Genomic DNA, 13562 nt, shown 5'->3' on the forward strand with positions numbered 1-13562 from the left:
AAACCTTGTGAACACTCTAGAAGTCACAATTTTTGCCCAATCATCATGAAACTTGGTCAAAACATTGGTTTCATTGATATCTCAGACGAGTTACAAAATGGTCCAGATGGGTGAAAAAACAAGGCCGCCAGGGGGCGGGGCAGTTTTCTCTGTATGTATATAGTGAAAACATGTGAACACTCTAGAAGTCACATTTTTGGTCCAATTTTCATGAAATTTGGTCAGAACATGTGTTTTCTGGATATGACTGTTGAGTTCAAAAATCGTTAGGATCGGTAAAAAAGATGGCCCACTGGGGGGGGTCATTTTCCTTATATTTATATAGTAAAAACAGCTTGTGAACACTCTAGTTTAGCATGTCAAGGGAAGTAACTGCAAAATGGCTTTTGAAAAATTATGTTGAATTGACAGAGTTGCCTCCCTTTTTTAAATATTGTTTTTAAGCACAAGAAGTTTAAGTGGAATTAATTATAAATGATAGTTTTACATTCTAGAAGATAGCAAGCTTTTGAATATTTTGTTTGATGATTCTGTACAATATGGCATTCTTTTGTCAAACGATTAAAGCGAGACTATACGATTACATGTTACAATAACACAAAATAGGCAAGACATTGAAGACGAATTTCATAAAATGCAGCAAACACAAATTAGCTCCCCGAGCCGATGGTGACGAAAAGATATTTCATACATATTTTCCTACAATAACCGAAGAATTCGTTTTTTTATTAGGATTGGAGTTAGTGTTCGTGTGTCTTATGAATTAATCGTACATGCATGATATACATTCTGGCGAATTCTACTGTACATACATTTTCGATTTCAGAAATATCTGGCTTATTGCGCATTTTTCGACACAAGTTCTTCTTAACTGTTATTTTAAATTTTATTGAAATGTATGACCTTGATAGCACTCTAGATGTCACATTCATTTTCCAATCATCAAGAAAATTGGTTTGAAGATTTGTCCCAATGATATCTTGGATGAGTTCGAAAATGGTTTTTGTTGCTTTAAAAACATGGCCACCAGGGGCGGGGCATTTTTCCTTATTTTGCTATATATGGCTTTAGTAAAACCTTGTTAACACTCTAGAGGCCACATTTATTCTCAAATCTTCATGAAATTTGGTCAGAAGATTGGTCTCAATGATATCTTGGATGAGTTCGAAAATAATTATGTTTGCTTGAAAAACATGGCTTCCAAGGGGCATTTTTCCTTATACGGCTATAGTAAAATCTTGTTAAAACTCTAGAGGCCACATTTACTGTCCGTTCTTCATGAAACTTTGTCGGATGATTCATCCCGATATTATCTTGGAAGTGTTCAAAAATGATGCCGGTTGGTTGAAAAACATGGCTGGCATTTCCTTATATGGCTATAGTAAAACCTGGTTAACACTCTAGAGGTTTATTTTCTGATCTTCATGAATTTTCGTGAAGATTTGCCTAATAATATCTTGTTATCTCAGGTGAGCGACTTTGGGCCTTTCAGGCCCTCTTGTTCTCTATTTTTAACCAGATTTTCCAAAGGAAAAAAACAGGTAATTAGATTGGCGAATGTCGGCGGGCGGGCTTGCTGGCGGGCGTGCGGAACAAGCTTGTCCGGGTCATAACTGCGAAAGAATTACATCGATATCTCCAAGGTCAAGGTCACACTTTGAGTTCAAAGGTCAAAAATGGCCATAAATGAGCTTGTCCAGGCCATAACTATGTCATTCATTGTGAGATTTTAAAATCATTTGGCACATTTGTTCACCATAATTGGACGGTTTGTCGCGTGAAAGAATTACGTCGATAACTCCAAAGTCAAGGTCGCCAGGACTAAAAATAGATTGAATTTGAAACAAGGGGGTAACTATGAACAATCGGTTACAATGCACATTTGGAGTTGTCTCCCTTTATCAGACCTTTTTTTTCAAATTGAAATCAAGGTCGCCACAAGTAAAAAAAGATTGAATATGACACAATGGGGGTTAACAATGCACATTTTGAATTGTCTCCCTTTATCAGACTTTTTTTTCAAATTGAAAACCTGGTTTTGTGACAATTTTGTCCCTTGTTGTATCTCTGTAACTGTTTTAAACAATAAATTTTTAAAAAGGCCTTTGGTCCATTCACGCCTGAAGCACAGGTGGTTAGCGTGTGGCTATAATATTAATTAGTGAAAACATCTTTTTGAATGATAAATAATCATATTATAACGAAAAATTAACTTTTCTGAAAAAAAAAATTTCACTATCAAATATATATATAACAAGGTATGCAACTCAAAATCAGCCCAAAACGGGGTGCATCGCTTTGAACAGCAATATCTCCATCAATTTTGCACCGATTTTCACGATTTCGGTCTTATTCAACGCAGAAATGAATTTCCTTTCTGGAAATGTATATGTCTTGCAATATTTTTACAAATGCTGGGTCAACTTTTAAGAAATAACACGATACACAACACGCATGACCCAGTTGACAGTGATCATGCTGTCTTTAAGACTGAAATCTTCACGGAGTAAAGGGCAACTTCCCTATAAAGTTCATGTAGTTCGATACCATAATTCAATAAAACGTATGAAAAAACATTATTACCGTTCTTGTCGTTACATTCTGCATCAAGACTAACTGTCCAGCGCCGTTTGAAACCTTTGTTTACATACATTTCAACTAACTGACATTTTAAACATACGAGTGATTTCATTGGTCCAATGCGGAGGTGTGTCTTTACAACTGGAGATTTCATTCATAAAGAATACATGATCACTGTCAACTGGGTCATGCGTGTTGTGTATCGTGTTATTTCTTAAAAGTTGACCCAGCATTTGTAAAAATATTGCAAGACATATACATTTCCAGAAAGGAAATTCATTTCTGCGTTGAATAAGACCGAGATCGTGAAAATCGCTGCAAAATTGATGAAGATATGGCTGTTCAAAGCGATGCACCCCGTTTTGGGCTGATTTTGAGTTGCATACCTTGTTATATATATATTTGATAGTGAAATATTTTTTTTCAGAAAAGTTAATTTTTCGTTATTATATGATTATTTATCATTCAAAATGATGTTTTCACTAATTAATAGCATAGCCACACGCTAACCACCTGTGGCCTGAAGCTGCATAATGTGAGGACCCTGAGTGTGTCCCAGCACTCCTAACTAATTGACTTTCTAGACTTACTAAGTGAGGACCCTGAGTGTGTCCATACATTGCTACCTAATTGACTTTCTAGACGCACAAAGTGAGGACCCTGAGTGTGTCCATGCACTCCTACCTAATTGACTTTCTAGACTTACTAAGTGAGGACCCTGAGTTCGTCCATGCACTCCTACCTAATTGACTTTCTAGATGCACAAAGTGAGGACCCTGAGTGTGTCCATGCACTCCTACCTAATTGACTTTCTAGACTTACTAAGTGAGGACCCTGAGTGTGTCCATGCACTCCTACCTAATTGACTTTCTAGACTTACTAAGTGAGGACCATGAGTGTGTCCATGCACTCCTACCTAATTGACTTTCTAGACGCACAAAGTGAGGACCCTGAGTGTGTCCATGCACTCCTACCTAATTGACTTTCTAGACGCACAAAGTGAGGACCCTGAGTGTGTCCATGCACTCCTACCTAATTGACTTTCTAGACGCACAAAGTGAGGACCCTGAAAGTGTCCCAGAACTCCTAACTTATTGTCTTTCTAGACTCACAAAATAGAATAGCTGCAGTTTCCAGCTGTGAAGTTTTAACTAAAAGATATTGAATTTTAATGAGGTCTTGTGCAATAGGGGGAAGCCAGAGTACCCAAAAGAAACCCCACCTCTTAGGTATGCGTCGGGAGCAGGGACTGAACCATTCTCCATTTGCCTATGGAAAGCAGGTGTACCAACCACTTGGTAAACATCACAGCCTAATACGTTTTAAGGTTTATAAGCCCCATAATAAACACAGATCTTTATTTCAAACCAATCTAGTATTTTACACAGCACTATGGGAAACTTAGGCTAAAAGCATTTGCATAACTGTTGGCCCTGATTAGTCTGTGCATTCTGAGCAGGCTAATCAGGGACAAGACTTTCGCTTTTATAGTATGTTTATTAAACGGACGTCTCTTCTAAGCGAAAATCCAGTTTAGAGGGAAAGTGTTGTCAATAATTAGCTTGTGCAGACTGCACAATCTAATCTGGGACAATACTTAACGCACCTGCATTTATCAAATTTTTCCCAGAACAAAGACTGATTTGGTTAATATTTCATCTTAAGGTGTGTACCTGACAAATCCCCTGGAGATTGTGCCAGAGAGTGTCATCATGGAGCAGCTCACCAGTGACTCAGTGCTGCTAGTGCGCAGGCAGGATGTCGTGACGCGCTTCCGAGACTGGTGCCCCCTCAACGAGATCATCCAGCAGAGAGACCCCCGCTGGTGCACCTTGAACGTCCTTGGTAAGCATTGGGGCTTGAAAACCCAAAGGTCCAACATTGCTATGTGCCTCCGTATGTGCAAAGACAGCTGATAAGCCCTAAGGGCTCTAATTTTGATTTGTATCTGAAAGATTTATGTAAATTCAGCGCTTTTTCTGTCGCTGCTTTAAGTTTGCCAGACTTAAGCTTTTGTATGCTACTTTGAAGCTTTTATGCCTCTTTGAACCTTTTATAGTAAAATATCAGCATTAAAATTAATTTAAATGTATTGTCACCATGTTAAATGTGACTTAAGGTTAAGTTTAACGTTTAAAGAGAAATTGTTTGATACTTTATGGTTACACAGTCTTCATAATAACAATTTGCTCAAAATTACTTATCAGAGACAACACTTTCTGCTTTTATAGAATTTTTCGTTTTAAATCATGTCTCTTCTAAATGAGAAACCAGTGTAGGAGAAATTTTTTGTCCCTGATAAGCCTATGGGGATTGCACAGGCTTATCTAAATTGAAGTTTGATGCACCTGCATTAAGCCCTGTTTTCCCAGAAGGGCATTCATGTGTGCCAAGATTGCTGATAAGCCATTAGGGCTCTCAGCATAAATCTTTTTTGAAACAAACAGCTCAAAATCAGTAGCTTTCAGAACTATACATTTTACATATTGTTTATTTGAAAATAAATGTTGCCGGCACAAAACTACAATATATAAACAAATTAAATATCAAAACGGGTTTTTCTCACAATCATGTACACTGTTAAAGCATGCACATGAAAATATATTTTCAATAAATAAAAAAATGTTTGTAAAAGATTTTTGTAGTGCCAGTTCATTTGTGGTGCGCATGAGTTTGATTAAGGAGGCAATATAATTCTACCTGTTATACCATTAATACAAATACAAATTATGTCTTCAAATGAATACATTTTTCACATTAAAAAATCCTGTTATTCTGTTTCAATATCTCTTTATTGAAATTGTTCTAAACAAAAAACACTTAAACTCTTCTTTTATTTTATCATTGGCTCCAGATTTCTTTTGCAAATGTATGTTCATAGTATCTGAATTTCGCAAAAACTTGCATCAACACTAAGCACTGCTGACAAATATTTTCAGGTTAAGGAATTACTTAATTGCCTGTATGTATCATAGCATGTTTAATCTTAACTTTCATATTTATTTAAATATTTCTATTTGTTTGTTTCTTACACATGTCAATAAAATGTGTAAATTTCCAATATCTTGGCAAATATAACATGTCAAAAACATGGCTGAAAAGCACATTTGTATACAAGTAAGCCAGTTCACTCTTACTACGGCATCTGGTTGCTCAGACTAAGCAGGCTAATCTGGAACGACACTTAACACACATGGATAAATCACAGTTTTCCCAGAGTGAACCTCATATTATCATATCACAACTGTCCTTTCACCCGTGTCATTTGATCCTGTGCTGTTCCGGGCAAGGTAGTTCACATGTTGTGGGAGCGTGCTTGAAGTGTCGTCCCAGATTAGCTTGTGCAGCTTGCTACTGCTAATCAGGGACGACACTTTCTGCGTTTGTGGAAACTTTTCTTTCACCTGTGACATTCCTGTGCCTATGTTTACAGGCCAGGTTGTTCACATGTTGAGTTAGCAGTGCATAAAGAATTGTCCCAGATTAGCCGTTCCGCTTTCCTTTTTCCTTGCATGCCATACCTGTGCTTTTTCGGTACAAATATTTTCAAACTTTCCTCCCACACATGTCATTCCTATTCCAATATTTACAGGCCAGGTAGTGCACATGTTACGGGAGCAGTGCATGCCTGCAGACCAGCTGCTGTCCATGAAATGTCAGCTCACGTCTCACATACAGATCCCCGCCGCCTACAAGGCAGGCATCAGCCTCTTCATGCGGGCCAACTCAGACAACATCGACGACCTAATGAATGCTCCAGAGTTACCTCTCAAGCAAGAACCAGCCAAAAAATATTAGCTGTCCGTGTGAAAATGCTGTAAACAAGGACTAGCTTATGCTATGGAAAAATGTCCAAAAGTGCTAGTTTTAAGCATTGGGAATATTGTCCAAAAACGCAAGCTTTGACTCAGAGACAAAAATTCCTGGTCAAAAGTACTTGTTTTTGAGCAAGTCCATGCCATAAGTATACTATGTTTAGGCAAGAAATTATGTCCAAAATGCACACTGTTTAATCAAGCAAAACCTTTAAAGCTGTCAAATAATAGCTTTGTTCAAAGAGAAATTGAGGAAAAAAATGTTCAAAAGAACTCGCTTTGAATAATAGTACCCAAGGCTGTCCATAAAAATAAGCTTGAAACTAGCAAAAAGCAAAAACATGAACTTTATTTAATAGCAAAAATAGGAGCAAAATTGTGAACTCAGTGGGTTTTTGTAACAATTATTAAATTGATAAGGAGGTATCCAAAGAAAAGATTGACCATCATTATGTTAATTGTATCTTAACATAAACTTTTTTCGAAAAATTAGGTTCTTTTAATAAATGTGTAGCATATTTAGTATAAACACTTTAGCTTGTCTCATTTTATGCAGTTTTCAGTTTTATTAATGTATTTTTTTCATAACACTGCCTTTGAATATATATTTGTAGTAAGTAATAAACATAATACATAATTTTATAATTTATATTAATTATTTCAAATTAGTACCTGTTACTTAATTATGCCCCCCCTTCGAAAACGAGGGGGTATATTGTTTTGCACATGTCGGTCGATCCGTCGGTCAGTCCGTCCACCAGAAGGTTTCCAGATGATAACTCAATAACCTTTATGCCTAGGATCATGAAACTTCATAGGTACATTGATCATGACTGGCAGATGACCCCTATTGATTTTCAGGTCACTAGGTCAAAGGTCAAGGTCACAGTGGCTCGAAATAGTAAAATGGTTTCCGGATGATTACTCAAGAATGCTTAGGCCTAGGATCATGAAACTTCATAGGTACATTGATCATGACTGGCAGATGACCCCTATTGATTTTTAGGTCAGTAGGTCAGTAGGTCAAAGGTCAAGGTCACAGTGACTCGAAACAATAAAATGGTTTCCGGATGATAACTCAAGAATGCTTACACCTAGAATCATGAAACTACATAGGTACATTGATCATGACTGGCAGATGAACCCTATTGATTTTCAGGTCACTAGGTCAAAGGTCAAGGTCACAGTGACTCGAAACAGTAAAATGGTTTCCGGATGATAACTAAAGAATGCTTACACCTAGGTCCATGAAATTTCATAGGAACATTGATCATGACTGGCAGATGACCCCTATTGATTTTCAGGTCACTAGGTCAAAGGTCAACGTGACTCGAAACAGTAAAATGGTTTCCAGATGATAACTCAAGAACGCTTAGGCCTCGAATCATGAAACTTCATAGGTACATTGATCATGACTGGCAGATGACCCCTATTGATTTTGAGGTCACTAGGTCAAAGATCAAGGTGACAGTGACAAGAAACGTATTCACACAATGGCTGCCACTACAACTGACAGCCCATATGGGGGGCATGCATGTTTTACAAACAGCACTTGTTGCTTGTAAATTCATAGTTTCTGCTTTTGTAATTTTTGCAGAAATGATCATATTTTTGATTTTGTTATTTGTGCTAATGCTATTACCTAAGAACAACAGCCAAATCCTCGCACTAATTTATGCTGTATTTATTCATACATATATTCTTGTTTGATAGTTATAAAGAAATTTGTTCCCAATTGATTTGCTTCTTGCCCTCCAACTGGCATGTTTTATGACTTGTTCAGCAATTAAGTAGTGTGTAACCGGTTGTGTTTTAAAAACAACCATAAGCTGGAACTTATCACGTCACACATGTGACATGATTGATTTGTTGTGTTGTTATCCAGTGCTTGCATTTTGAACAATTTAGTAAAACATGACAGTCTCTATATGAGCCGTGCTCTGTGAAAAGGGGGTTTAATGCTTGTGCGTAAAGTGTTGTCCCAGATTAACCTGTGCAGTCCACACAGGCTAATCAGGGACGACACTTTCCACTTTTATGATTTTTTTTTTTGTAAAGATAGTCTCTTCTGAGCAAAAATCCAGTTTGGGCGGAAAGTGTTGTCCCGGATTAGCCTGTGTTGACTGCACAGGCTAATCTGGGATGACACTTTAGGCAAATGCTTTAAACCCCCTTTTCACAGAGCACTGCTCATAAACTGAAGTCAGAACACTCTGCACATTGTAAATACATGCCCTGGTCTTTCATGTTTGCCATTTTATGGTTTGAATTAATCCTTTCATTTCTACCCCCCCCCCAGTAGTTCTTCAAACTGTAAATTGTCTATGAATGTTAATATTTTATTGTAGCATTTTAGCATAATCCAATTATCTTAATATCTTTTGTATTTATTGTTTAGCAATACATGTATTTAATGTTACTTCATTGTACATATATCATATTGTATAAATATTTTTGTATAACCTTGCATAAAGAGGCAATAATCTTTTGATATTAAAATAAATCTGAATGGTTTAAGACAAAACAATACAGATAAATATATATACAACAAAACGTTTAGCCCAAAACTCAAATGTTCATATATTGTTAAAGAACTATCAATTTCAGTTCCACTGTGGTGCCCAACCAATTTGACTTCAATTCTCTTTAGCATTGACTTAAATACTTATACTAATAAATGTCATCGCCAAAATCCAAATAGGGAAAATCATTTTAAACTAGATCTTTTTTGTAGCAGTTTGAACAGTTTTTAGAGTGATAAGATAAAAAATATAGATGAAAACCATTTTTATGGAGCTGATTTGCCAAAAGCTTGATATATCCATCACAGAGGTGGAGTGAATCTAACCTTGTCCAAAATGAAACTTGGTCATTCCTCCAGCAATTTGAAAAAAACTTACCTCAGGTGTGTGTAATCATTAAAAAAATATCATGTTGTCTTCTTCCACTGAGGTAGACCACTCTTAGACATAAAAGGTCAAATTTGGACATAATTTTATTTTCCTGATGGTAATTATAATCTTTAAGCTTTCACTTTTAAAATAAATTACCAAATATTTCCACCATATCAAAAGAGGATGAGTCCCTATAAAAATTGAAGGTAAAAGATAATTGACCATAAACCAGCTTGTCCTGACTGTTTCTTCATCTTTTATCGTGCAAAATAATTTACCTCAAATGTTAACCATATGGCGAAGTTGTATTGACCCTTTGGCAAAGGCCAAGGTCATATTAACCCTTGCCCCATTAGAAGCAACGTGAAAGTGGCTTTTGCAACCAGCATAAAACCAGGAAAGCTGCGAGAAACTCACATTTTAGTTAGGTTTTATACTGTTTCCTGCTCATCAGTTGGAAAGGAAGCCTGTAAAACTTTATTCTTGAAAAGAAAAATTTGAAATTGAATAAAAAAATTCTAAGGGACTACAAACATGTCAAAGTGTGTTTATAAGGGTTAAAGTCTAAAGGTCAATTGTGTGCCTGGTGTAGCTTGTTAAATTATTATTATTGAGAATGGACTCGACATGTTGCCGATGGGCATCTAGTATTGGAATTGTCATCATTAGAGTATATATGGATATTTTGTAAGTTATACTTTCTTTTTTGGCAGCTTTATTGGCATTGTTTTATTATGATTTCATTGTATGCTAAGCTTAGTGGGTTCACATTAATGTTTTTATGTCAGGTGTATTTATAATTTGCCTTTGATACAACTGATAATTTGATTTGTATACCCAAACAGAGTAGGAGGCATTAAGCAATGCACTTGTCCATCCGTACATTGATGTATATGTACATACCAGCACTCAAGTTTTGTTTGGGTACTTAACCCATTCATGCCTAGTGGACTCTCCCATCCTTCTAAATTGGATCCATTTATTTCCAAAATTATGGATGTCTAGTATATTTATTTCTATATTTAGAAGACTTTTTACAGAAATTTCTTTAAGCAAACAGCGCAGACTCAGATGAGATGCCGCATGATGCGGCGTCTCATCATGGTCTACGCTGTTTGCAAAGTCCTTTTTCAGGACGCTAGGCATAAATGGGTTAACTGGTGATAATAGGAGTGTGTGGTTGTGACCAGTGTTGGCAGAATTATAGGCTTTGTCAGTTTTTCCAATATTGTCCCCAAAGTTGGGCGGAAACAGCTCATCTTCAACATTTTGATTACAATTTTGCAACAAAATGACCTCAATGTGTAGGTGATTAAAAAAAACAGTTTTACTGCCACTAGTTTTGGCAGAATTATGGGCCTTTGTCTGTGTTTTTTTTACTCTGTTATACAAAGTCCTGGTACACAAAATGTTGTGTGCTCAACTCTTATTTAACCTTTTCCCACTCAGAAGCAAAGTAAAAATGGCTATGTGCAAACGGCATAAAACCAGAACAGCCTGCGAGTAACTCGCAGTCTGTTAAGGTTTTATGCTGTTTGCTGCTCATCAGTATCTTAGGGTTGAAAATGAAGCTTTTAAAACTTGAATACAGTAAGAAAGGTCTTTAATTATATATATATATAACTTTCTAAGGGACTACAAATGCGCAAAAATACGCATCTAATGGGTAAATGGATATCTGCTTGGAAAATTTCATTAACCCTTCTCTGTTTAATAACCTTTATGTGTAGATGATCACAAAGGAAGCAATTTTGGCTGTAACTAGTTTTGTGAAAAATATGGCCTTTTGTCAATTAAATGAGCTTCATGAAAAATTGGGAGTTCATTTTGGGTCAGTTGGATAAAGGTCAAGGTCACTGTAATTTGCTTAATAAGGATATTGATAAATGTTTCTTCTCAAAAGCTTGAGTTTTTTTTGGATATTATTCTGAAAAAAAAATATTGGCAGCTTACATGCAGACTTAGAATATTATTGTTTATGGGACCAGTTGGTTTAAGTTCAAGGTCACTGTTATGTAGATTAGAAAAAAATATTTCTCCACAATAACTTGAACTTTGGATAAGCATATTAAGCTGACATTTTGTGTAGGTATATTACATGCTTTTGATTGCACAACTTTTCAATTAAATAACATGTATTTAATACGTATCTAAGTGGTAAAGGGTTAAATATGTATCTAAGTGGTAAAGGGTTAAATACATATCTAAGTGGTAAAGGGTTAAATACGTATCTAAGTGGTAAAGGGTTAAATATGTATCTAAGTGGTTAAGGGTTAAATACGTATCTAAGTGGTTAAGGGTTAAATACGTATCTAAGTGGTAAAGGGTTAAATACCTATCTAAGTGGTAAAGGGTTAAATACCTATCTAAGTGGTAAAGGGTTAAATACGTATCTAAGTGGTTAAGGGTTAAATACGTATCTAAGTGGTTAAGGGTTAAATACGTATCTAAGTGGTAAAGGGTTAAATACCTATCTAAGTGGTAAAGGGTTAAATATGTATCTAAGTGGTTAAGGGTTAAATACGTATCTAAGTGGTTAAGGGTTAAATACGTATCTAAGTGGTTAAGGGTTAAATACCTATCTAAGTGGTAAAGGGTTAAATATGTATCTAAGTGGTTAAGGGTTAAATACCTATCTAAGTGGTAAAGGGTTAAAAGACCTCAATTCTTGCTCACTAAAACCTTTATACCCAGTAGTCCCAAAAAATGTGGTGCGCGACTCCTCTCCAAAATGTGGTGCCCAACCCCTCTCCTAAATGTGGTGCCCAACTCCTCTCCAAAATGTGGTGCCCAACTCCTCTTCAAAATGTGGTGCCCAACTCTTCTCCAAAATGTGGTGCCCAACTCCTCTCCAAAATGTGGTGCCCAACTCCTCTCCAAAATGTGGTGCCCAACTCCTCTCCTAAATGTGGTGCCCAACTCCTCTCCAAAATGTGGTGCCCAACTCCTCTCCAAAATGTGGTGCCCAACTCCTCTCCAAAATGTGGTGCCCAACTCCTCTCCAAAATGTGGTGCCCAACTTCTCCACAAAATGTGGTGCCCAACTCCTCTCCAAAATGTGGTGCCCAACTCCTCTCCAAAATGTGGTGCCCAACTCCTCCACAAAATGTGGTGCCCAACTCCTCTCCAAAATGTGGTGCCCAACTCCTCTCCAAAATGTGGTGCCCAACTCCTCTCCAAAATGTGGTGCCCAACTCCTCTCCAAAATGTGGTGCCCAACTCCTCTCCAAAATGTGGTGCCCAACTCCTCTCCAAAATGTGGTGCCCAACTCCTCTCCAACATGTGATGCGCAACTTCTCTCCAAAATGTGGTGCCCAACTCCTCTCCAAAATGTGATGCCCAACTCCTCTCCAAAATGTGATGCCCAACTCCTCTCCAAAATGTGGTGCGCAACTCCTCTCCAAAATGTGGTGCCCAACTCCGTTCCAAAATGTGATGCCCAACTCCTGTCCAAAATGTGGTACCCAACTCCTCTCCAAAATGTGGTGCCCAACTCCTCTCCAAAATGTGGTTCCCAACTCCTCTCCTAAATGTGGTGCCCAACTCCTCTCCAAAATGTGATGCCCAACTCCTCTCCAAAATGTAGTGCCCAACTCCTCTCCAACTGCTTGGTGGCTGTGGTGCCCAACTCCTCTTCAACTGCTTGGTGGCTTTGGTTAAATTTTTTACATCCTAATGACCTAAGTACTAAATTCTTTATTTGTAGGCGGTCATAAGGAAATGAATTAATATCCAACACATTTTGAGGAGGTGTGGCACTTTTGTTAACAAGAATTGAATACATAATAAGATTTTTGTGTGTGAATGCAAGACTTCTTGAAGTACCTATTCGATTAGAATGTTTCTTAACATTTGTCATGGGGGCATCTGAATGTGGTGGCATCGATGTGGTTGACACATCTTATTTTACTTTCACTAATACTATTTATCATACATATGTCAAGTACTTCTTTGTTTCAAACAAGACAAAATACTAATATTTTTATACAAAATGGACATTTGATTACAGTTTGATTCGCCATAACCTGTATTAAATGCCTTTGTTGCCTTAGAACCTTTAGAATCAGTAAATGCTTTGTTACTTACGATGCCTATGTTACCGGTAGTGTCTGCTAGTGCAGTAAGCATTTGTCAAGTTATTGTTATTGTTTATACTTATTAAGCATCTGTTACATGAGCTGTGATTGTTTGTACTTCCAAAATAAACATTTAAACTTGAGTTGCACCTGTCATTTTACTTCGTGTCAAATCTTTGTATGGGAGAAAGTAATC

The 13562-nt window shown here is 36.9% G+C and overlaps 2 protein-coding genes across 6 annotated transcripts in view; both read left to right on the forward strand.

Annotated features, from left to right (window-relative positions):
- Positions 1–11807, forward strand: part of LOC127846407 (uncharacterized) — a 42533-nt gene extending 30726 nt beyond the window's left edge. Inside the window, exons 10-12 of one of the 5 annotated variants that reach the window (XR_008033503.1) lie at positions 4246–4425; positions 6173–7358; positions 7796–11803. Coding sequence is in view for 2 of the 5 variants with exons in the window: in XM_052377629.1 (XP_052233589.1) it covers positions 4246–4425; positions 6173–6378 (386 nt within the window). In the remaining 3 variants the exon portion in view is untranslated. Of the gene's footprint in view, positions 1–4245; positions 4426–6172 lie in introns of all 5 variants that reach the window. The other 4 variants (XR_008033501.1, XR_008033502.1, XM_052377629.1 and 1 more) reach the window with 4 other exon arrangements.
- Positions 11808–11809: 2 nt separating this feature from the next.
- On the forward strand, positions 11810–13509 carry LOC127846415 (nascent polypeptide-associated complex subunit alpha, muscle-specific form-like). Its single transcript, XM_052377642.1, has 2 exons — positions 11810–11867; positions 11922–13509. The coding sequence occupies exon 2, from the start codon at positions 11996–11998 to the stop codon at positions 12818–12820; it is 825 nt and encodes a 274-aa protein (XP_052233602.1). The 5' UTR covers positions 11810–11867; positions 11922–11995; the 3' UTR covers positions 12821–13509.
- The last annotated feature ends 53 nt before the right edge of the window (positions 13510–13562 follow it).

The sequence above is a fragment of the Dreissena polymorpha genome, chromosome 9 (assembly GCF_020536995.1).
Source record: "Dreissena polymorpha isolate Duluth1 chromosome 9, UMN_Dpol_1.0, whole genome shotgun sequence".
In the NCBI taxonomy this organism is placed as follows: Eukaryota; Metazoa; Mollusca; class Bivalvia; order Myida; family Dreissenidae; genus Dreissena; species Dreissena polymorpha.

What these genes read in the sequence shown, in the direction of transcription:
- LOC127846415 (XM_052377642.1), top strand. Translation starts at nt 11,996, where the DNA reads ATGTGGTGCGCGACTCCTCTCCAAAATGTGGTGCCCAACCCCTCTCCT.